The 25130-nt window shown below is 40.6% G+C and overlaps 1 protein-coding gene across 7 annotated transcripts in view; it reads left to right on the forward strand.

Annotated features, from left to right (window-relative positions):
- LPP (LIM domain containing preferred translocation partner in lipoma) overlaps positions 1-25130 on the forward strand; it is a 692086-nt gene that overhangs the window by 661188 nt on the left and 5768 nt on the right. For all 7 annotated transcript variants that reach the window (XM_040481153.1, XM_040481156.1, XM_040481155.1 and 4 more), the window contains 2 exons: positions 16220-16398; positions 22311-22431. In XM_040481153.1, coding sequence (XP_040337087.1) covers positions 16220-16398; positions 22311-22431 — 300 coding nt within the window. The remainder of the gene's footprint in view (positions 1-16219; positions 16399-22310; positions 22432-25130) is intronic.

Here is a 25130-nt window from a genome sequence, read left to right on the forward strand (position 1 = left end):
AGTGTGCAGAACAGGGGATACAATGGTTCCTAGTGTCATGTGCCTGTTTTCGGGCCTCACACACTGAAGGAAGTTGAGAAACTAGAACTTGTGCAGGGGATGATGGTTAGGAGGACAAACCGACAGAAGTGATGTCCCATAAAGAACTGTTGAGGGAATCGAGGTACTTATCCCAATAAAAATTACACATGTCCTCCCAAACCCCACCTCTCTTTAGTGGATTGTCAGGGCCACACTGGAAAAAGAGCATGTGGGTTGAGATATGCATTGGTGTTGTTGTCTTGGGCTGGTGTACTATGTTCTAGCATTTTCCACAGCCTATAAACAAATAATACTATACACTCAGGGTCTACACAGTCTCTACAGTGTCACACAGGGTCCTCACACAGTGCTGTGAAGGAACAAAAGTGTAGGGAAATGATTAATAAAGGAGGTAACATTCATATGCCCTGTGCCCTAAACCTTTAGCCATCTGACTTGTAAAGAAAAATGCTCAACGCAGAGGCACCAGTGGATGGATAGGCATGCAAGAACAACCAGCATGAAGTGTTAAGAAGCTTGGGTTGACAGGAAAAAATACTGCCTAAAGGGGGTGGTAGGATAGGTGCCTGGAAAGGAGAGGTCAGACAGTATCGTGAAGAGCCATGAGTGTAAGTTAAAGAGTCTGGCGTTGGGCATGGTCACCGGCTTTGGAACACCAGCATATAAAATGATCCTCTAGTGCAATCTCTTCCATCCACATTATTTCCTGCCTTTGATAGTAAACATATCCTCTGTGTTAAAGTTTGCTTCCTAGCTTAAACTGAACGCAGACTCAAAACCATCAAATCACATCAAATCACTTCAGCTTTTTTTTTTACCCACCACAAACAACCCTAGGATGGCATGCATTTGAACAAACCAAAAGTGATTTCTCTCTTCTAATTTTCAGAGCTTTTGGCTAGATGTGGAGTGAGAAATTCATACCTTTTTCAAGTAGCGTGGGTTCTTTTTTTCCCAATTCCTCCCCTCCATCTGGTTCTCTGGAGGTCTTGGAATCCAGGAAAGTGTTAGTTCACTGTACTGAAATCCAAAAAAGACTGCTAAACTGTGAAAGAAAATTTGCATTCCAGAGACACTGGAAGAGTTAGTCCCCCACTCTTTTGCAGCAGCAAAGAGAAAACATCTGTATTTTCTGTCCCCTTTGTCTTTCAGCAGTTACAGAATGGAAAACCCTGTACTTGTTGTCTGTGCCTTTCATACCTCCTTAATGTAAACCACTTTCGGCTCCTTGGGGATGGAGAGAGGAACAAAAACATGGAATTATTTTATTTCTGGTGTCAGAAAATATTACAGCCAAGGAACAGTTCAAGGGAAGCAAATCACTTCACCGACTTCCCTTTGTGCTTTTCGGGAGGTTACATTCTCATGAATGGGTTCCAGAGCCGGGTGTTTGAAGTTCATGTCAACAGCGCCCAGCTCAAAAGAAAACTACACAGTCGCAGCCATGATGTTGGCATGTCATTAATGGCCTTTCTAAGCGATGGTTCTGTCTTTTGTCTTCCATGGGCAGAAGTGTAATTAGAAGGGCTTGTTTTCAACAGAAGCCAAATCATTGCCAAATTTGTTCAACTGATCTCTAGAGAATCGAAGTTAGCTCATGGCCCTCTGGCTGTTCTCTTTACCACTCCCAAGAGTTAGAAGCTTAAAGTTTTCCCTTTCTTTTGAAAGAGGATCAAGTTTGGTTCAAACAAGCTTTTCTGTCATCCCCAGGAGTACGAGGATAGACCTTCCGTGACCCTTGTTGTTTGGCTCAGACCACTTGTGGCTTGTTATAATTTAGGAAGTAATTGCAATTCATAAAGTCAGGTAGAAAATAAACATCTTGGCAGAGCTGAGTTTCAGGCAACTCTGAAGGGAGCCGACACGTGAGCAGAATGGTATTGGGAGTATTTCTAGTCTCTGCTTGCAGATCCTGATTCTAATGTATGATTCACAATGGATTTAATTTTGATCTGAAATGTGCAGGCAGGCAGGCAGTCATTACTACGTATACATGTAGCTGAAAACATCATTGCTTAAACCTCCTGGTCTTAGGTTTTGCCCCTGGATGGGTCAGTTACCCACAGTAGACAAATACTGTAAGTAAGAGTCTTACCTACGTTGTGTGATTAACTTCAGATCATGTGTTTTCTTAGCAAAATTAGTAGCACTATTTTTTTTTTTAAAAAAACACACTTTTGCTGAGGTAGAATTAAAGAATTCAAGAGTTGGAAGAGACCTTAGATGTTGGCTAGTTTAATGTCATATACTTTTCTCACTCAAAAGATACTTATTAAGTGTTTGGTATGTATTAAACATTGCTCCAGAGACTGAATGCCGTAGTGTCTCAAACAGACTGGTGGGGAAATAAAATAATAAGCATGTCAGGGTGCATGGATAGCTCAGTAGATTAAGCGTCCAACTCTTGATTTCTGCTTAGGTCACAATCTCATGGTTCCTGAGATCAAGCCCCACCTCCGGCTCTGTGCTCACAACATGGAGACTGCTTGGAATTCTCTCTCTCCCTACCACCACCCTCCCACCCCAGCTCACGCTCACGCTCTCTCTAAATACATACATACATACATACATACATACATACATACATACATAAACATTAAAAAAATAAGCATATTAGCAACTAAATGCATGAGGTGATACCAGATAGTGATAAGGGTATGAAGAAAGTAAAAAAGCAATGAGATAGAGTCTGGCCCAGGAGAAGGAGCTGCTTATATAGGGTGGTGACGGAAGGTCATCTGAAGATGGTTATGGAATTTAAGGTTTGTCTTTGGGGGTAGGTGCTATTGGATGACTTTTTAGAGTATTCATTCCCAATCATTCATTCATTTGCTTCATTAAATATTTATCGAGCTGCTTCTATGTGCCAGACATTTTTTTTAGGAAACTGGGGATGAAGCAGTGAAGAAGACAAAGAAAGAGCCCTGCCTTGCTGAAATTTTTGTTCAATCCTCAAGTCCATCACAGAGCTTCAAGAGACCAAGAGGTCTATTAATAACGTCTCTTATTTTATAGGTATAGGAATTTAGGCCCAAAGAAGCCAATGCTTTGCGTAGGCCTCACTGCCAGGGGTTGACCTTCCAAGACTAGGCACAGCCTTTGCCAGAGGGTCTTTTCTTTGTCACCATACCATGCAGAGGTTCCATGAACATCTACTTCAATCCTAGATTCAAATAGTCCTGAGGTTAGCATTGTGATCCAACGAGAAGTCATTTTCCTCATTGAGACCTCCTGTCCACTGTAAATTGAAGGTTGTCAGGATGGTGCCTCACAGGCACAGGTATCAAGGACTTAGTTGAGCAGCCTGTGACAAACTATACCTTCCGTGAGACTTGTATGTGCACATTCTAAATGCATAATATGTACCTGTTCCATCGCTTATTAGGTGTTCCACGTATGTAAGTGAAAGAAAAATACAACAACCCAAAATGTCTGTTGAGAACAAAATAAAAAGGAAAGGAAACAAAAAGCGCACTGTATTTTCCCAAACTCAATATGCATGGGATTATGAATGTCTATATGTACATCTCATATTGTCTTCTCTCCAGTAATAAGAAAACTGGAAAGTAGGCTCAGTTGATTAGTCAGAGACTAAAGAATGAAGAATCAGGGTCAATCCTCACATGGAACAGTAATTTTGTGTAGAGAAAAGAACTTTATAATAATATCTTTACATCTCTTTACATTCTTTTTTAAATATTTTAAATTTTAATTCATGTATTGTTAACATGCGGTGTTATATTAGTTTCAGGGGTACGATATAGTGATTCAGCAATTCTATACATCACTCAGTGCTCATCATGATGTGTGTACTCTTTAATCCCCATCACCTATGTCACCCATCTGCCACCCACCTCCCTCTGGTAACCACAGGCTTATTCTCTATCTAATCTTCACATTCTTAAGAGTGCATTTTATATTTCTTATCTCATTATCAAAAGCCTGAAAGATAGACTGGACAATAATTAGTATCCCATTCTATAGATGAAAAAACTGATAGTCGGATGTTGAAATTGTGTTGTATAAGCTGTGAAGTTCCAGCTACTCCAGAAAGTGACTACCTCAGGGGAACTGATCTGAGTTCTGTTAATAACCTCTATTTATAAATTGCAAGTAGCAGGAATTATGAAAGTTGGACCTAAGACATCATGCCATGAGGCTTAGGATAGGATTAGCTCCCTGAGTTATTAGCCAGAGGGCCACCATACTTATCGGTATGAGACAGCCTTGTTTTGACAGTGGCAAAAACCCAAATTACGTCATATACTCAACTAATGATTTTTCATTGGCGATATAAGTAATTATGTCAATAATTAACCAACATTAGTTTTCATATTCTTATTGCTAACAAGGGCCAGAACACCAAAGAAAAGTTTTGGTACTCCAGAATGATCCAGCGTGGTGTTTGGGAAAGAACACTATATAGAAACCACAGTAGTCAGGCCCTGCACTCAGTCAGCTCTTTCCCTAGTTACAACACCAAGCAGTTGACCTCCTTGAATGCAATGTGCTACCATCTAAGGGGAGAGAGTTGAACAAGATGATTTTCATAAGTTTTTTCAAGCTCAGGCAAACTCTGTTACTTGTGAAAGGCTATGGCAGTTTGCTAGAAATTCATAACCACATTCAGTGTAATTGGCATCACATGAACCAGATAGAGACTTATAGGAGAAACTTAACTGGAGGACAGCGAGAAGAAGAAGAATGAACAACTTTGTCTTTGAATTTAGAAGACATAGGTTCAAATCCAGCCACATCTATAAGCAAGCGACATGTAACTGGGACAAGAATTCTACCATTCTACCTCCTGTCATACATAGTTGTAGAGATTAAATGTGGTCTTCGTTGTGTGCCCTGAGTAAACTTTAAAAACTCTACCAAGGCAAGCTGTCATTTTTTGTTTGCGGAGTATAAAATAATATATATTACTTTCATGAAGGACTAAGAAATTTATGGTTTTGAGGTACAATTATATTCACAATAGAAGTAACAACAGCTTTTTTCACAAAATTCCCAGGAAGCAGGAGGGAAAAATCTCTTAGGAATCCAGAAGCTGATTTTATATGATGGTATTATCCAGGTGTCTCAGAGTATCATACACAGGATTCCTTAAATAATCCATTTTTTTTTAAAGTAGAGATATAAAATTCTTCTATAAAATGTAGAAGAATCAATGGTGAAGGACAAATTAGAAAAAAAGAGAAATGTAGTGCGTAGATATAGTAATTCAATTAAATGATCAATGAATGCCAAGGTAATTAAATATATGTCCCAGAACCCTTAGAATTTGTAAGGAGAACAACATAAAAGTATTTATTATATAATGAGATTATGGATCTCATTTTTTCCCGGCAGCACTGCAATGTAAACACTTTGAGTCTTATTTAGTAGATAAGCAAACTAAAGGCCAGTGAGGTCAGGAACGTTGCCTGGACTTTCTAGCCCAGGTGTCGCATCTGTCACTCCTTCTCTCGCTGCGTATGACAGTCTCACTGCTCTGGTTCCTGAGTTGACAAGTCCCAACAGACTGTACCTTGAAAGTGTGGTGAAGGCAAATCTGTGATCTGACTTGGCTGGGAAGGAAAAGAATTCTGTTCTTTTTTCTCCTCTCTCAGTAGTCTCCATGGAGTGCTATGATCTTTTCATTTTGCTGCTGGCATGAAGGTCTGGCACATTCATCAGGGCTCAGCCCCCTCCGCCTTCATCCTATGCCTCCAGGGTTATGAGACACTCAAGAGAAGTGTTTAGGAAAAGCTGGCGTACTATAAGGGCTACACATTTTAAGGTAAAACACCACCTCTCCAGGCCTTAAGGTATAGATAAACTAAATGTCCTTCAGTGGGATTTTATTTTTAATTTCCTAAAGCTCAGATCGTAATCGCAACCTGAGTGCTTCAGAAGAAGCAACAGGGCTTTATTTACTTGGTCAAAAATGTGATTTGTGGCTCCTGGCAGAATTGGATACACTGACTTAATTGTACTGATCTTTTTGTCCTTTGTGTCAGCCTTTTTGCTTGTGATTTTAGGACGTGTTTCTTAATTTTAAATCCAGTTTATGTAGTCCAAATACACACAGAAAATTTTGCAAGATTTTTTTTTTTTTTTTTTTTTTGCTAAATTGTACATTAATAGTCATGCATATAATTGACACACAGATGTTCATCTCTGGCAGTGTGGAGTTCCCCTTCACCAGCTCTGCTCAATACCCTGACTTTGTTACAAACTCTTCCTGTGAAAGGAATTTTGTTTCAATGTAGGCGTATCTGGGATTTAGATAATGAAAACTCTTGTGGTAACACAACGTTAATTCCAAAGCCTGTTATAATGTCCTTTTTTTTTTTTTTTTTCTCCAAGAGCCAAGTCAAATCCCACCCAGATAGATTCCCAGCCTCACACCATCACCATGTTGCCTGGTCCCTTACCATTCAGCAGTAATTACTCTCTCTGTTTCCATCACACATTACTCATTCCTCCATAATAGCAATGTGTTCTGCCCTTTGCCTCTAGTCAGTTATTTATAGAAGTGTCTGCTCCTCCCACTACATGGGGAACCTCTGAGGGCAGGGATGGTATCTTTGTTCTCTCTGCCTCTGTATCTGCCAGAATGTTGGACATTTTGTTCCACTCCTTAGGCTTTCTGCAGTGCTAAATTAAGTGGCGAGGCTGGCTGCTTTGCTCATCAGAAAATCATGCAAAAAGTTTCCTTACAAGGTATTTATATGAAAGCTGAGGTAATACAGGCATTGGGTACAAAGAGTTTTGTTCAAAAAAATTAGTGGAAGTAAACAAAAAAATAAGAATGTTGAATTATTTTACTGAATTTCCAGTTACATGTTTCGTAGCTGTATTTTTGTGTGTGGCTAATAACATCAAAAGAAAACACATTCTAAGGGTTTCATACCATCTCATAAATTGACCCAAAAGTTTTTTCCTATTTAGAAAAATTAGAATTCTCATCTACAGAATAGGAGTTTTGTTTCTGGTTTTAAAAAATCATAGTCGTAGGCATGGAAAGATACTGGGCTTACCATTTTTATTTTCAATGTTTTGAAACAGATACAGATACAAATAGAGATACAGAGAACGATTTAGATGAAGATACAGATACAGATATAGGTGAAAGACACTTGGAAAGTGCAAGAAACTTCTTAATAGGAAATGTATTCCTCACTGGGAGGCAGAGCTGTAGGGAAGTGTATAATACAGGTTATTAGGAGAACTACCAAGGTAAAATGCTGTCTTCATCTGCAGGGAAACCCAAAAGTACTGCCATCATTTGGGAAGACTTACTGATTATCAAAATCCAGAAAAAGTTTAGAATACAAAATTCAGATACGGAATATAATTATTTGACTTTAAATAATGTCACTGGCACTTCAGTGGAGGTTTGCTGAGCTGTAGCCCTCGTCCCTTCTTACCGCACCACATTGCTATTCCATTGGGAACACCAACACCTAAGCCCAAGCTGTGCTTCCCAACCTGCTTTACATCATGATCCTTGTGGGAAATGATGGCATGCATTCAGCCCCTGGAATCAGTGGGTGGGGCTTCTCCTCACCCAAGGTGACCACTCAGGAACTATGGAAGCCCCTGGTCCCCTCTGACCCTCTACAATGCGGTACACCTGGAACCCGGACTAGAGAACTGTTTTGCATGGTTAAAGAGAATAATTTTGTTTTATGGACATGCCTATCCAGTGTTTATTCATGCATGGTCTAACCAGTATTTGGGGAGCATCAGTTTTATGCAAGCATACTGTTGTAGATGATGGGGGTACACAACAATGAGTTTTCTATCATACCCTGTGGGAGCCAATGAAATTGACAGTAGACAGACTGTGTTAAGATCTTGACACATTTCCTCTCCTTATTTATATGCATATAACTTGTAGGTAGCCAGTCTGAATGCCTTATGTTTGTGAAACGGAGTGTGTCTTCTGAAATATGAAGTAGGCATAGTGTGATGGGCAAGGGATTACCCAATGGAGGGAGAATCAAGAGATCAATATTCCAACCCCAAATCCGCTACTAGGTGTTTCCCCTCTCTGCGCCTTAGTTTCTTGAATCTGGTAGTTGGACTCGAATCATGGTTTTTAAACTGTACAATATGGATCCCCCTTAGGTGCCATCCTTTCATGCTCTTCATCCAGGAGTGAGTTGGGCTTATTTTGGATGCTCTGCCCTGGTAACTGTTTCCCCGCGCCAAGGATTATGAGAGAGGTGGGGAAGAGTTGAAAACTCCTGGACAAGAGTCACTTCTAAAGATCTTAAGAGCCTAATATCTTCAAACTCTTCTTGTTTCTTGTTATTTTTATCCCAACGAGACCAAAACTGTATCGAGAAATGAGACGTCACCCTCGTTTTTTCCAAGAGTCTTTTCTGTTTCAAAACTGCTTTTGTACCTAAAAAAAACAATAAAGATTGAATATAAGATCACATTTTAATTTTATGAAATGAAAATTTTAACATTTCTAAATGGCAACACTTTATACTCTTCTGCATCTTCAAATACTTATGTGTCTTGATTTAAAATACCTAACCATTGAAGATGCACACACACCTATGCAATATGCAAATTTTAGACATATTTTTTCTGTCATCTAACTAGTAGTTAATGCTTATGTTACCTATAGGCTTCATTTATATTCAGATGATTCTTCTAGCTCTTCTGCCTGTGAATTAGACAAGTTATTTATACAGTACCCAAGGATAGAAAAGATACAACCAGATTGTATCTCCAATTTAAAAACAGTTACATTTGGGAGTTTAGTGTACAAGATTTGTTTGTGATTTTATTTTTATTTTCACTTAACTTTTTTGCTTTTAATCGCAATTGTATTGCCATCACTTCAGAAAAGTTTATAAGCTTCCTTGTTCTTTCTGCTACTCTAACATCTTCTCCCTATAGCCATACCTTCATTGGAGTAACTGCCTAAAACATTTCTCAAGATTCTAAAAAAAAAAAATAAATAAACCCTCAAACGGTGCCTAGAATTTTTGAAAAAGAAAAGAAATCCAGACTCTTCATTCAACTTAAGCTGCAAGGTGCCTCACAGCTGGTCAGCAGTTGCCCACTGTGTGTCAGGGATTGTGCAGGTCCTGGGCAAGGATGGTTCTGGTGTGGAGGCTATAGTGTACATCCCAGACCCTTCTTCATGACCAAGACTCTTATCCTCCCCCCACCCTGACCATTCATAGCTGAGTTCCTTCTCTGGTAATTACTCTCAGTTGGTTGAAGGGAACCTCTTCACCCAAGATCACTCCTTCTTGAGAGCATCCTGTATCCACTGACCAGTAGATGCAGAGTTGTAAGACCCTACCCCCAAGCCTCAAGGAAGGACAACTCTGCAGAAGCATCTTAGCTCCAGTAACTTCCCATGTGCAAATCTCTGTTTCAGAATCTGTTTCCTAAGAAGCTCATCCAATGACTATGGCTCCACGCAAGGTGGGTGGGGGTGGTCACAGTTTGCTTGTAGAGGTCGGTGTAAATCATGAAATCAAGTACATTATATCATTGTCATCAGAGAAGCATCATATAATCCTATGGGGGTGGAAGAAGTGACTTATTTTTCTTGGGGAGAATTAGCAGTGGGAGAGGGAGAGGGAGCAGAGGGATAATTAGAAGTGTTTTTCAGAAGAGGCGACATTGGAGCTCAACTTTGAAGAATGAATAGGTATTCTCTAGGCGAAGAAGGATGTGAGATATTCTGGGATTGTAAAAGAATGTAGCTTATTAAAGTGGTGGCAAAGCACTCAGAGTGCAATTGGAAGGTGAGATCCATGGGAAGGAGCAGTAGTGATGGATCCAGAACCAGGTCATGAAACATTCTTATGCTAGAGTGTGCTCTTTCTTCCTAGCCCTCCCCTTAGCCATAGCACCTGTACTGCACACAAGATGCAATTTGAGTAGACATACTTAGAGATGCCCTTCTGTCACTTATTTGCTTGGAGACTTATTTCTTTGTCTATTTCCTTAAAAACTATTTTATTAGACATTTCATTTTTACTGGCTTTACAAAAGCTCTGTGTTTATGAAAAGAGGGCATCTTTTAGTCTGGCTTTAAAATACTCATCTATAAGGAGACACAGAGTTCTTCCTCTGTCATGCTTGAAATTCTATCACCAGTAATTTCTGGAATTTCAAGTGGTAAGGCATCGTAAAGATTATACAGTCGAGGTTGCTAGCACATGAACCTTCCTTTCAAACTTCAGACAAGGAGTTGTCCAGTTGTTTCTAGTATATCTCTAGTAATGGAAACATTACCCTTTTCCCACTGTGGTTAATTCTGATCTATCACAAGCAATAAAATTGCAGAGTTGGAATTAATCATTGTATTATAGATGAGAAAAGTGAGCTCTAGAGAGAAGAAATGATTTACCCAAAGGCATACAGTAGATGCTACCAAAGCCAGAGAAACAATTCATATTCTTCATCTAGCAACTTTCCTTCCCTATGGCAACACAATGATCATCAGATCCCTGTATGAATTAGGTAGTTTCAGGAACCTGGGGTATTAATCCCTCCTCTGCCCCTAATGAACTCCATGACTCACATCCAAGTGTATCAGTGCTCTGGGTCTATTTTTCTCACCTGTGAAATCAGAGGGCTGGACTAGAGGAACTTCTTGCTCCCTCCACTCTAATGTTATAAAAGTCTTTTATTAAGTGTAGCTGATCTACAATGGTATATTAGTTTCACGTGCACAACATAGTGATTCAGAATTCCAGTTGTACAATGAATAAGTCACGGAGGTGAAAAGTACAGCACAGTGAATAGAGTCAGTAACACTGTAATAACTTTGTATGCTGACAGATCGTAGCTACACTTACCATGGTAAGCTTTATAAGAGTCTTTATCCTTGCTCTAAGAGAAGATATGTCTACAGCTCCTAGTGGACCAGCTAGAGAGTGAAAGGAGAAGAGTACAGCAAAGGGAGCTGACTAGAGAAGTTTAATATGTCCTCCTCTACCATGTGCTAGCCCAAGCTTCCAGTCAGCTGTATTCTTGGAACCTTCATGTTCTGATCTGTGGGCATATTATAGTCGTCTCACTGTAGGCATACTTTACACAGTTTTTCCTTTGTAGCATAAGTGTTCAGATTACCTGTCCTTTAAACAGTGTTTCCACAGACCATAAAGTCTTTCCTTAGAAACTGACTCAACCTTATATGCTGCTGCTGGTTTTGAGTAAATGGGCTAAATCTTGCAGCCAAGCCTCAATGCAAACAAACACATTTTCTGGTCAAGCATTTTCTGGTTTGTTCAACTCCATTACAGGATTACAGGACTGCCTTAAAAAAAAAAAAAAAAGTTAAAACCCGCAGAAGAGCAAAATACAAGCCCTGGGAAGACAGTTTGCAGCCACATCAGCTCAGATCACCAGGGTAGAAAAAAAGCAGGGCCCTCATTGTCCAGAGCATCATTTTCTCCAGACTTTCATCTTATGTTCTTCTGCTATTTTAATTTCACCACTTCAAAATGGGGGGAAAATAGGTTAATAGTTTCCATGAGTTTAGACTGTGACCAGAGGCATACTAAGCAATTTCAGAACTTTCAGCAACCACAGCTTTGAGGAGAGGATGGTGATGGATATACCAATTCATCTTCGGATGGATTCCAGAGACAGGAGAGTCAGACCAGCCCAGAGATGCCTGGGTAGGATGTAAACAATATTCCTTTTTTTTTTTTTTTCACACATTCAACCTGGGTTTAGTTTTATTCCAGATACTATACTAGGTATAGCATAGGACAGCAAAATATATTCTTAAGACATGGTCCCCAAGGCCTGCATTGCCCTGATATCAAAATCAGATAAAGACACTTACAAAAGAAAGAAAGAAAGAAAGAAAGAAAGAAAGAAAGAAAGAGAAAAAAGAAAACAACAGGCCAATATCTCTGATGAACATAGTTACAAAAACCTCAAAAAAAATATTAGCAAACCAAATCCAACAATACGTTTAAAAAAATCATTCACCAAGTGGGATTTATTCCTGGGTTGCAAAGGTGGTTCAATATTTGCAAATCAATCAGCATGATACAACACATTTACAAGAGAAAGGATAAAAATCATATGATCATTTCAATGGATGCAGTAATAGGTTTTGACAAAGTACAACATCCATTCATGATAAAAAAAAAACATCAACGAAGTAGGTTCTGAAGGAATATATCTCAACCTAATAAAGGCCATATATGAAAAATCCAGCTAATGTCATACTCAATGGTGAAAAACTGAGAGTTTTTCCCCTAAGATCAGGAATCAGACAAGGATGTCCACTCCCACCACTTTTAAATTTAATTTTTGATGTTATTAAAACATTTTTAATGTTTTTGAGAGAGAGAGAGAGCGCGAGCAGGAGTGGGGGAGGGGCAGAGAGAGGGAGACACAACTTGAAGCAGACTCCAGGTTCTGCACTGTCAGCACAAAGACTGACACAGGGCTCAAACTCATGAACCGTGAGGTCATGACCTGAGCCGAAGTCAGACCCTTAACTGACTGAGCCACCAAGTGGCCCCACCACTTTTATTCATTAGAGTACTAGAAGTCCTCGTCACAGCAATCAGATAAGAAAAAGAAATAAAAGGCATCCAAATTGGTAAGAAAGAAAGAGACTTTGACTATTTGCAGTCTAGATTTTGACAGTCATGCAGACATGATACTATATTTAAAAAACTGTAAAGACACCATAAAAAAAAACTACTAAAACTGTTAATTTAGTAAGGTCACAGGATACAAAATCAATGTGCAGAAATCCATTGCATCTCTATACACTGATAATGGAGGCACAGAAAGAAATTAGGAAAACAATCCCATTTACAATTGCACCAAAAATAACAAAACTCCTCATAATAAACTTAACCAAGGAGGCAAGAAACCTATACTCTGAAAACTATACAACATTGATGAAGGAAATTGGAGATGACACAAACAAATGAAAACATATTCTATGCTCCTGGATTGAAAGAACAAACATTGTTAAAATGTTGATACTACCCAAAGCAATCTACAGATTTAATGCAATCTCTGTCAAAATACAAACAGCATTTTTCGCTAAACTAGAACAAAAATGTCCTAAAATTTATATGGAACCACAGAAGACTCCATATAGCCAAAACAATCTTGAAAAAGAAAAACAAACCTGAAGGTGTCACAATTCCAGATTTCAGGTTATACTACAAAGCTGTAGTACCAAAACAGTATGATACTAACACAAAAACAGACACATGAATCAATGGAACAGGACAGAAAGCACAGAAATAAATCCACGATTACATGGTCAATTAATCTTTGATAAAAGAGGCAAGAATATACAATGGGAAAAAGTCTCTTCAAACAAATGGTATCTGGACAACTGAACAGCTACATGCAAAAGAATGAAACTGGACCACTTTCTTATACCATATACAAAAAATAAACTCAGGATAGATTAAAGACCTAAATGTGACATCTGAAACCATACATATTCTAGAAGAGAGCCCAGTCAGTATTTTCTCTGACATCATCCGTAGCAACATTTTTCTAGACATGTCTCTTGAGGAAGGGAAATAAAAGCAAAAATAAACTATTGGGACTACATCTTCTTCACATGAAAAGAAACAATCAACAAAACTAAAGGCAAACTACTGAATGAGAGAATATATTAGTAAATAGCCTATCCAATAAAGGGTTAGTATCCAAAAATATATAAAGAACCTATGCAATTCAACATGCACACACACAATAATAATAATAATCTAATTAAAAATGGGCAAAAGACATGAACAGAGTTCTTTCCAAAGAAGACATACAGATGCCAACAGATACATGAAAAGGTGCTTAACATCACTTATCATTAGGGAAATGCAGATCAAAACTACAATGAGATATCACCTCACAACTGTCAGAATGGCTAAAATTGAAAACACAAGAAACAAGTGTAGGCAATGATGTGGAGAAAAAGGGACCCTTGTGCATTATTGGTGGGAATGTAAACTACTGCAGTCACTATGGAAGACAGTAGGGAGGTTCCTCAAAAAGTTAAAAATAGAACTACCTTAGTATCCAAGAATCACACCACTGAGTATTTGCTCAAAAAATGTAAAAACACTAATTTGAAAGGATGCCTGCATCCATATGTTTATTGTGATGTTATTTATGATAGCCAAATTATGGAAACATAATTGCTTCCGTCAACAGATGAATGGATGAGGGATACATATGTAATATTATTCAGCCATAAAAGAAGAATGAAATCTTGCTATTTGTAACAGCGTGGATAGAAGTAGAGAGTATAATGTTAAGCAAAATAAGCCAGTCATAGAAAGACATATCATCTGATCTCACTCATATGTGTAATTTAAGAAACAAAACAAATGAACAAAAGGAAAAAAGAGAGAGACAAACCAAGAAACAGACTCTTAACCACAGAGAACAAACCGATGGTTACCAGAGAGGAGGTGAATGGGAGGATAGATGAAACAGGTGCTGGGGATTAAAAGTACATTTATTGTGATGAGCACAGGCTGATGTATAGAATTATTGAATCACTATATTGCACACTTGAAACTAATATAACGCTGTATGTTAACTGCACCGGAATTTAATAGCTTTTTTTAAAAAGACATAGTTGCTTCCCTTAAAGAGATTAGTCTAATAGAAGAAATAGACAAATGTGCAAATAATTTTAATACAGTGAACACTGTAAGTGCTCAGGAAGGGTAGAGAAAGAAGCAATTGATTCCAACTGAAGGCATCAAGGTAGGCTTTACTGGAGAGTTGCCTTCTGACCTGTACCTTGAAAGTTCAAGATGATAAACTGTAGTTCATTCTAGGCATTAGCCAATGCACAGAATTATGGAAGTTTCTCATAGATTTGAAATAGCATGAGCAATCTGAGACATTAGGGGAATCTGACCCTAGAAAGGGAGGTTGAATGTCAGGTAAGGAATTAGTTCTTATCACATTGTGGGGCTATAGAAGTTTTTGCTAGAAGCAAAGTTAGTTGGTCACATCTGTGTGTTGGAAAGGAAACTGGAAGTCACTTAGGGAACAGGGAAGTGTTAGAGAAGGAGAGATGCAAACAAGAAAGCCAATCAGAGACTGTTGCTGTGGTTGAGACATCAGCACACTAGTTATCTACCTATAGGCATTTCTTGTGTGAGAGCTATTTAAAGGTTCTCATGGTAAGAGGGAAATTACTCCTTACTTTCCACATCCCTTCCAGTTCTGCATCTTTCTAATAAGATCCCCATCCCAGGTTTATTCTAGATTGTAAACTCTGAATCAGTCCAGACATCTCACTTGTAATATAGCATATAACAAGGTTGTTTAGTAGACAGCATGGGATTCTAGGGAAGGATGGAAAGTTAATAGCCAATTTTATCAATCTTTCCAAGTCCTGATCAATATATGGTATCCCTTTTGGTGAGGGTTTCATTTTTTAAAGCTCAGCATATTTTGTAAGACAGATAAGTTGACTTTCTTTTCTGTCCAGGGTGCACAACACTAAACTTGGAGGTGGTGTTCGAATCAAAGCTTTAAATAATCAAAAGCCCTCATGGATTATGCTGAGCCCTGATTGGGTTCTACAACTGGCATGCTCTGTGAGTCTCCATCATCAGGCAGACCCTCCTAAAATCTTAAGGTCGTTGGTGACCCTCCCAGATTTTTGAAGACTCATCAAGTTTTAGAATAGTGAGGTGTTCTTCCAGTGGAGAACCTTGGTTATGCAGTTCAGGGGGTCAAACAACTACAGCTGTGAGCAAAATCCAGCCCACTTTTGTAAGTAAAGTTTTATTGGAACACAGTCCTGTGCATTTACAACTGCCTTCACACTATGACAGCAGAACTGAATTGCTGCAACAAAACCAGAAATATTTACCGTACATGCCTTTACAGAAATGTTTGCCATCAACCCTGCAATAGTGGTAGAAAAGGGACGGAAGTCAGAAGACATGTGTTCTAAATGCTTGGTTGGCCACCTACTACCTGGGTGAATTTAGAAAAGACCCCTGATGTATCTTACGTGTTTCCTTGTCTCTATAATAAAGGTATGCACTCTGCTTTCTCCCAAGTACTGTGATAGGCACATGAGCCAATTGTGTCTGTAACAAACACTGCTGGTCTTGCCATAAGGTATTAAATACGTGGAGCTCCTCAAGTCCCAGTTTAACATTGGTGTTTATCTCTCCTTCCCCAGAACACCCTGGAACAGTGCAGTGTGTGCTCCAAGCCCATCATGGAGCGGATCCTGCGAGCCACCGGAAAGGCCTATCATCCTCACTGCTTTACCTGTGTCATGTGCCACCGCAGCCTTGACGGGATCCCATTCACCGTGGACGCTGGTGGCCTCATTCACTGCATTGAGGACTTCCACAAGTAGGCAGTCTACTCTGTCCCCTCGAGCCTGCCAGTCCCCTCAAGAGTCTGTCCTTACTGCCTGGTGTCTGGGCCACACATTCTTCTCTCACAGAGCTGTAGGATCTCAGGATTTGATGGGACCTTAAAAATGGAGTTTGTTAATCCCCTCTTCTAATCCAGGAACCGGTGTCCATTAATCCATCTGGTCCTTCACCCCAGTTTCTGCTCAAAGGCTTGCCTGGGGCTCATCCGTCACATCTTTGTGTGGCTCTGATTGTGAGAAAGTTGACTCAGCTGCAGAGTATGTACGTTGGAAATAGGCAGGATACCAGGGTAGCCCTCCCTGGCCTCAACACGAACAAGATGTGTGACAGTGGACAAACCGCTCAATTTCTCCGAGCTGTTCAGTCTGGTCATTAGAACAGAGCCTGTCTTAAAGCTCCCCAGGTGTAATAGTCCACAGTTCTCTCTGGCGCTGACCTCTACGTCTTGCCAGTCTACAGATAGGAGGTCACAGGGAGGCGGACGTGCACAGAGAGCAATCAAGTCTGTCTTCCTAGTATAGGCCTCGCACGTATTTGGGTCCGTGTCACACCATTAGCTGTCACATCTTCCCGTAACCTGTTTCCCTACCCAGGCCTTCTCCCCCTCAGGATGCTTTCCGATAAAATTAATGCGTGCAGTCTTGTGCAGTCTTTTGAAGAGGATTAGAAAGTAGAGTCTCAAGGTCAAGGGAACTTACTCATGGGCCTAGAAAAATATGTCCTTCAGTTCTGTCATTCATAGGGCCCTCTTTCCTCTGTCATAGCTGTGGTGTTCATGAAAATTGTATGCTTTTTGTTTTGCCTTCTTTTATTTGGCCCCTTTGTTAGTTGGCTGATTTGTTGATGACATTCATTACAAATATATAGTAACCATATGAAAGCTATAGCAGTGATTTGTAAATGGGAGGCACGGAGGCTTTCTGGCTTACTTACGGGGCAGTCTGAGTCTTTGAGGACAGTCCAAAGCTCTCACGGAGATAAAGCTCATGTGGCTCACCAGTTTGGGTCTCCATTCTATGGCCTCCAGATGTGCGGTCTTGTGGGTTATTTTTCACCGCTCTGTTGACTGTCAACAACCAGGAGGAGTTTGCCACAAGCAGTTTGGGGCCTTGAGACTCCTATTTTAAAAAAATGAATTTCCTTAGCACTTTCCAAGTAGCAAAGAAAGGGAAAACCTCACCAAAAGACGTGAGGCTGAATGAATTATAAAACCCCAGAGGCAGGAATTCTCAACCTGAATTAGACAAGTAAGGGCTCACTTTGAAAGGGCAGTCACAGCATAAATTGTACTTCACGTTATTGATATTTTTAGCTTGTAATTACACAAGAAAAAAACCTGCATCTATTTAAGGGAAGTGAAAAGATACCAACAGGGAGTGTGTTTCTGTCACTGTGTGCCTCCTTTCTTAGACTTCCCTGAATCCAAGACTGATAGATGTAATCAGAGCACACATGTTTCTGTTGCTGGAAAAGACGGATCTATTACACCCCCCAATTAAAACAGGAAATCAATTCTGACAAATGGAAGTTTATATCTATGCCATTTATCTTTCATTTCTAAGAGTGAGGAGCATAATTAGAGACTTGGGACTGGTGACATAAGTGTGTGGGTCTGAACACTCCAGACAAGCAGACTTGAGCAGCTAAAAGGCAAAAACCATCTCCAGCCCCCATCTCTCCCCCTCCACCACTAATTCCATGGCATGTTAAAAGACAAATTATTTTTTTTTAAATAATGTTGTCTGCATGATTGGCAGGTATGTAGGGGGGGAAAGCTTGATCTTTTCATGATTTCCCAAAGAAAAATAAGAGAGAAATTTTACAGAACCCTGTTTCTGAGCCTTGAAAGTACTAGAACACAAAGCAGCTAAAAGCCTCACCCAGGGTGGGCATTGCAAGGCAAACGAGAGGGTACAGAGCGGGAAACAGCCTTCTTTTGCAGACTGTTTTGGGGGGGCCTTGGGCTTGGTCTTTTAGGAAGGAAAGCTTTTAGGAAATCTCTTTCAATTCAGTCGAGCCACATCTGCAGAGAGCCCTCTGGGTGCTCCGCGCTAAAGGAGAGAGATACAAGGAGAGAAGCTGCCTGAGTAGAAAATGCACAGACACACCGAGAAAAACCCCTGTCAGCAAGGAGCTTGCCAGAAGGAGGGGAGGGAGTAAGTGCAGAGTATGTGTGATATCAGGCAGAAGGGGCCAGACACGATGAGACAGGCACAGGCGAAGGCTTGAACTGGCAGAGTCCGAGATTACTTGGCCCCGGGATCTGGGTAGGCTTCTGGAAGCAGAATCTGAAAAGTATTTTAAGTGAGAAACAGAAATTCCTGACAGCAGGAACCACTCAGGAAATAAAGAACGGGTGAAGTGGGGAAGGGCGTCTCTACATTCAAGGAAGATTTGCTTGGCTGTAACTAGAGCAGCCTGAGAGTGGAAGTGAGATACGGAAGGCCCATGAGAAGGGATTGATCTCGCCTTCTTAGCATCCTGTCTTCTAAACTGGTGCTGCCCAAATGTTAATGTGCTTACAAGTCACCTAGGGATCTTGTTAAACTGCAAATTATAATTCAGTAGGTCTGGGGTGGGACCTCCCAATTCCAAATTTCTGACAATCTCCCCGATCGTCTTAGACAGCACTTTGAGTAACAAGCTTCCCAAACACTATTTGTAAGGCCTTGTTAATGGACCATCCCCTGCATAACCACCTCCAGTCAATGCTGGCTCAAGTCCTCTATCCTATTGGGTAGCAACTCTTCCTATTTCAGATGACTGTTCAAACCAGTTCCCTGGCAAACTGACTGTGTCCACCCTCACCTTCAACACACACACACACACACACACACACACACACACACACACACACTTTCCCATTTCACCTAAATGGCCTTCATTCAAGGTCCAACTCAATTACCACCTCCTCTGAGAAGACTTCCCTGACCTCAACCCTCCCCTGTCCCCCTGTTTGAATTTATATCTTCCTCTCTGTGTTCTGCAGAGTTTTGTAAATCAGCTATAGCTAGTACATACACAGCCTGATTAGTAATAAAGAACACACACACACACACACAATTTTTTTTTTGAACGTTTATTTATTTTTGGGACAGAGAGAGACAGAGCATGAACGGGCGAGGGGCAGAGAGAGAGGGAGACACAGAATCGGAAACAGGCTCCAGGCTCCGAGCCATCAGCCCAGAGCCTGACGCGGGGCTCAAACTCCCGGACCGCGAGATCGTGACCTGGCTGAAGTCGGATGCTTAACCGACTGCGCCACCCAGGCACCCCCACACACACACAATTTTACACTTACCACCTTGAATCATTTTTGCAATATGGCAGGATATGTATATTGCACTTAATAGAATAAATGCAGAAATAGATAGAACTCCCTCACCAGTCTGGCTGCAGAAGTCCTAGTTTATTTCTGTATTCCCAGTGCCAGGACAGTGAGCTCTGAAAAGCAGGTTTATTTAACTGACCTTTCATTGTGTTGAGCCTTTATTTCACTATCTGTGCTTTCTTATCAGGGACATTACATTCATCCATTTATTTGTTTAATCAGCATCCATTTGTTGATTGCCAGAAATGTGCCAGGACACAAGATGATTAAGACTGTCCTTCTCTGAGCCTTGGCTTCTGTGGCTATGAAGCAGAAATGATAAAAACTATTTCTTCATAATGTTGTTGTCAGTAAAAACACGAGGTCAAGTGTGCAGAGCGCTTAACAAGCCTTGGCACTTAATAAGCACACAATATATGGTAGCCATTTGAGCAATCAAAAGTGTTTTTTATCAAATTTACTTTTATTATTATTATTATTATTTATCATTATTATTATTATTATTATTATTATTATTATTATTATCTGCTGAGTGAGCTGAGCTTTGAAACAGACCACCTGGGATTTAGAACAGTCTTTAAAATGCCGGCCAAGGAACACTGTGGGGACTGTGAAACCACTTCCTGTCTTCCCTTTGTTTTTTCCCATCATGGAAATGAGGCCAATTGGTAGGAAGGAATCCTTACTCAGCGAGAACACAATTTATGCCTTTCCAAAGAGGAAGGACTTTAAGATTGAACATAAAGGTCCAAGTCACATCTTTTTATAGAGCAAAATGGCAGACACTTCATTTTATGAGTGGTAGCCTGAAATTCTACTGTCTGCCCTGGTCACAGAAGTTGTTTCTGGAGATTCAGAGACTGAGCAGAACCTGCCAGCTGGAAGCTCACCGTAGAGCGATCCCCGAAGATGTGCAAATAATCACTACTAAAATAGGCAAATTCAGGGAAAGATATTTTATCTTAGAGAAGTAATTCTACTTGAGGAAATAGGGGCAGGCACGCAGTTCAATGATAGAAAAGATAGACTTCTGACCCCACAGAATTTACAGTCCCGATGGGCTTGGGGAAAGGAAATTCTACAGCGGATTCCAGAAGCCTGCTTATTTCACTACTGATGACCCAGATGCAAAAATAATCAGGTAGTCCAAAGCAGTCTTTTTTTCCTTTTTCTTTTTCTTTTTTTTTTTTTTTTTTTACCACTGAGTGTAAACTTCTTGCATAAAATGCCAATTATAACAACCCTGATTACTGCTGCAGTTGTACCCTGATCCTTTTAATTTTTCTTTCAGAGCAATCAATTGATCTGCTGCTTAATTCATATTTATTTAGATTGCAGCCATACAGATGCCTTTTGGCTGCTGCCAAGAAAATTAATATGTACATATAGAGTATAATGTATGTAAAAATGCTTTGACAACCATAAAGTGCTCTGCAAAGTATTAGATTACTATCATTATTTCTTTTTAAGTCTCACTACAAATAGATAAATTTTAACATCATTAATCTTAAAACCATGACCATGAAAAAACTGAGTTGCGCAGTCTGTTTGTCCTTTTTTTTTTTTTTTTTTTTTTAACCTCTATCAGCTTTTATCCGTGGCCATTTCAAATCATGTCTTATTTCACACCTTCCCAAATGCTACCCCTAATTTCCAGGAGATAGGGATGGATGCACAGCCTATATTTGCAGCCTCTTAATCTGCTCTGAGAAAAAAAATTTAGGGCCATCGGTCACATTCAGGAATGTTAAGAGATTAGGAAATGTTAAAATTCCTCACTAACAGTTAACCTCAAAAACACACATATACGTGTCTCTATATGTGTAAGTGTTCATACCTTTTGGAAGTGCTAAAACCCTCTGAGGAATAAAGAACTTGACAGCTTTTTAACTTTTTCCTTTTCAAACAAGAGTTTAACACAATCGAAATGTCAGAAGTACACGCTTGGTCATAGCAAGTTTGGTGTATTTAAGGTCGCTGACTTCTGCTGTTTTGAAAAGATATGTGGTCGAGGTTTCTTGTGTTAATTCCTAGAACTTAGTATCAAAGAAAGAGGCTCTAATAAGTGGGAATGACACAGCTACCAACCTCAGAATATTTGTGGAGGGCCTGGGGAGTACATATAAGGTCTAGAAGTGAAAGTCAAACAAGATGAGGTCAAGGAAAAGAAAACATAGTAAGGGCCGCCAGGACCCTGCCCTAACCCAGGATTTGTGTTTGCAGTCTATGCGCAAGTGAATTCTATGTCACATACCATGTGACCAATAGCTCCTAGATGCTCTTCATCCATAAGGATTGTATACACTCACTCCCCAGCCTCACGAAATCTCACTTTATGATCTAGAAGGACCTCAAAAGTCACTGAGTCTAAGTCCCTTATTTTACAGCCGAGGGAACAGACCCAGAAAAGGATCGTGATTTGCTCAAGGTCATGCAAGATGACAGAGCAGATGTCCTGACTCTTGACCTACCCCTCATCTTTCCACTTGTGGGTCTCACCTGTTTGTCAGTGTCTATGTTCAATGTCTAACCAGAACTGTTGTCTCCATTTTCAGGAAATTTGCCCCCCGATGTTCTGTGTGCAAAGAGCCTATCATGCCGGCCCCGGGCCAGGAGGAGACTGTCCGGATTGTGGCTCTGGATCGCGATTTCCATGTTCATTGCTACCGGTGTGAGGTCTGTGGTCAGCACCCCCACACCCTGTCAGTGCATGGCAGGTGCTGCAAGGCCCAAGGGAAATAGGTTTTCACAAATACAGCCGTTATTCAATCTGGGGAAAACCCCTGGTACCTGTGTTCATAGGACTTGGGTTTTAGATCTTACGGTTTCATTTAATCCTGGTGACCCTGGATAAGTCACTTTACCTCTCACTCTCAATTTTCCCACCTGTAAAAAGGGCTCAAATTCTTATTCACCTCCCCAAATATGGCTGTGCCACTAAAATACAAAACTGTATGTTAAAGAATCATAAACCACAAAGTGCTAAATTAGTAGGAAATGGTATTCTTGTTACTATTATTGTCATCGTTATAATGAGGTTTTTTTTTAATTTTTTTTAACGTTTATTTTATTATTGAGAGACAGAGCATGAGCTGGGCAGAGAGAAGAGGAGACACAGAATCTGAAGGAGGCTGCAGGCTCTGAGCTGTCAGCACAGAGCCTGACATGGGGCTCGAACTCACAAACCATGAGCTCATGACCTGAGCCGAAGTCGGACACTAAACCGACTGAACCACCCAGGCGCCCCTATAATGTGTTTTTAACTGTGACTCTGATACTCCTATGGGACGGAGATCCATTCTCAGCCATTGAGAAAGATAAGATCTCACTCCTCTCCAAGGGGTTGGAACTTGATGCTCAAAGTCATGGAGACTGGTTGAGTTAGCAGGCACTGACTATGCACATAAGACAGGAGGTCAGGCAGCTGCTAAGAGCTCCAGGGGAAGTATGCACAGGTGCTGTGGGAATACGTCCAAGAGGCCTGTAATCCAGGTTGGAGGGCAGTAGTTAGCAGCTCTCTCTTCTCTCTGTGGGGAGAGTATGAACTGCCTATTGCCACACCCTCCCGTCATTGGTTCATCTAGTCCCACTAGGTGACCTTCCAAAGACTAAGGGGCTGGTGGGGCCAGGAGGGCTGGGGGGCTGTCTCTGGCTCTCTGGGACTACATTTATTCCACTCACTGCTTTAGCTGTAGCTAACCACTTGATTTATGTGGGGTTCTTTGTTTTGCTCTAGAGCCCAAGTTCCATATAGCTCTCTTCCCTTGACATAAGAAAAGATAATAATAATTAAGAAAAAGATAATAAACTACCAGCTTTTACACAAGATTTTATGACTACAGAGGAACAGCAACCTCCAGCCTTAAAACTGACCTGAATCATAAGTGTGAAAGAGCTTATAGATGCCTTAGAAGTCATTTCACAGATGGAGAAACTGAAGCTCAAAGAAGGAAAGCTCTTCAACATTGCTCACACACTTGCTATACATACAAATAGGCTTTGACCTCTGATGGTTTTGTTTTTTGTGCCAAGAGTTGTATGAAATGTGTGCCTTTTCTCCTTCCAGATTAAATGACAGCAGTACGAATTAAGTTTGCTTTGAAATCCTATAAACTTTTTTATTTATTTGTTTAATATAATATATTATCAAGTTAGCTAACATACAGTGTATACAGTGTGCTCTTGGTTTCAGGAGTAGATTCCCGTGATTCATCGCTTATGTACAACACCCATGCCAATAAGTGGCCTCCTCAATGCTGATCACCCATTTTCCCCCCCCCCCCCTCCCGCCATCAACTCTCAGTTTGTTCTCTGTATTTAAGAGTCTCTTACTGGTTTGCCTCCCTCTCTGTTTGAAACAATGTTCCCCCCTTCCCTTCCCCCATGGTCTTCTGGTAAGTTTCTCAAATTCCACACATGAGTGAAAACATATGATATCTGTCTTTCTCTGACTGACTTATTTCACTTAGCGTAATACCCTCCAGTTCCTATGCATTTTTAAAACAGTACTATAAAATGAGAGGAACAGTAAATAAGGAGAGGGCAAACCACAGTTCTAGCCCTGTCACAGATGCTTCATGACACTGGACCAATCGCTTCCCTCTCTGCTCTCACTTCCCCATCTATAAAAACGAGGAGGTTGGACTGGATGCCCGATATAGCCCCTTTTGGTTCTAAGAACCATGAATGGTTCCAACACTGTGGTTGACTTCAGGCTCTTCAGGGTTTTCAGGTGATCATAGATGTCTGCTCATTAAATGTTTACAGCCATGTCACTTATGACATGTCCTTTTTTTTTTTTTTTTTTTTTGAGATGCAAAGAGTTCATTTAATTCCATTATTCAGTTTCCGGAATGCCTCTAGAACTGCGGAATATCCGCTTTGCTCATTTTGGCAAAGCCAGCCCTCTGGGGAGCCTGCCTCCTGCTGCCACTGCTGCTGCTGCTGCTGTTGTGTTGTGGGCGATACTCCTTCTAAACTTAAATTTTACTGGCATTCTGGGGCGCCTGGGTGGCGCAGTCGGTTGAGCGTCCGACTTCAGCCAGGTCACGATCTCGCGGTCCGTGAGTTCGAGCCCCGCGTCGGGCTCTGGGCTGATGGCTCAGAGCCTGGAGCCTGTTTCCGATTCTGTGTCTCCCTCTCTCTCTGCCCCTCCCGCGTTCATGCTCTGTCTCTCTCTGTCCCAAAAATAAATAAACCTTGGGAAAAAAAAATTTTACTGGCATTCAAATGTAGACATGAGCCCCTGTGACCTCCTTGCCGTCATAGTGGACAGCAAAAGCTGAGCATGCGGCACTTCTAGCCTTTTAGAAGAGTTTCTACTGACGTTAGCAAGGGCACCCACCACCGGATGAAGTATTGTATTTTTCTTTTCA

Source organism: Herpailurus yagouaroundi, unplaced genomic scaffold (assembly GCF_014898765.1).
Source record: "Herpailurus yagouaroundi ecotype Mexico unplaced genomic scaffold, PumYag 159, whole genome shotgun sequence".
Lineage (NCBI taxonomy): Eukaryota > Metazoa > Chordata > Mammalia > Carnivora > Felidae > Herpailurus > Herpailurus yagouaroundi.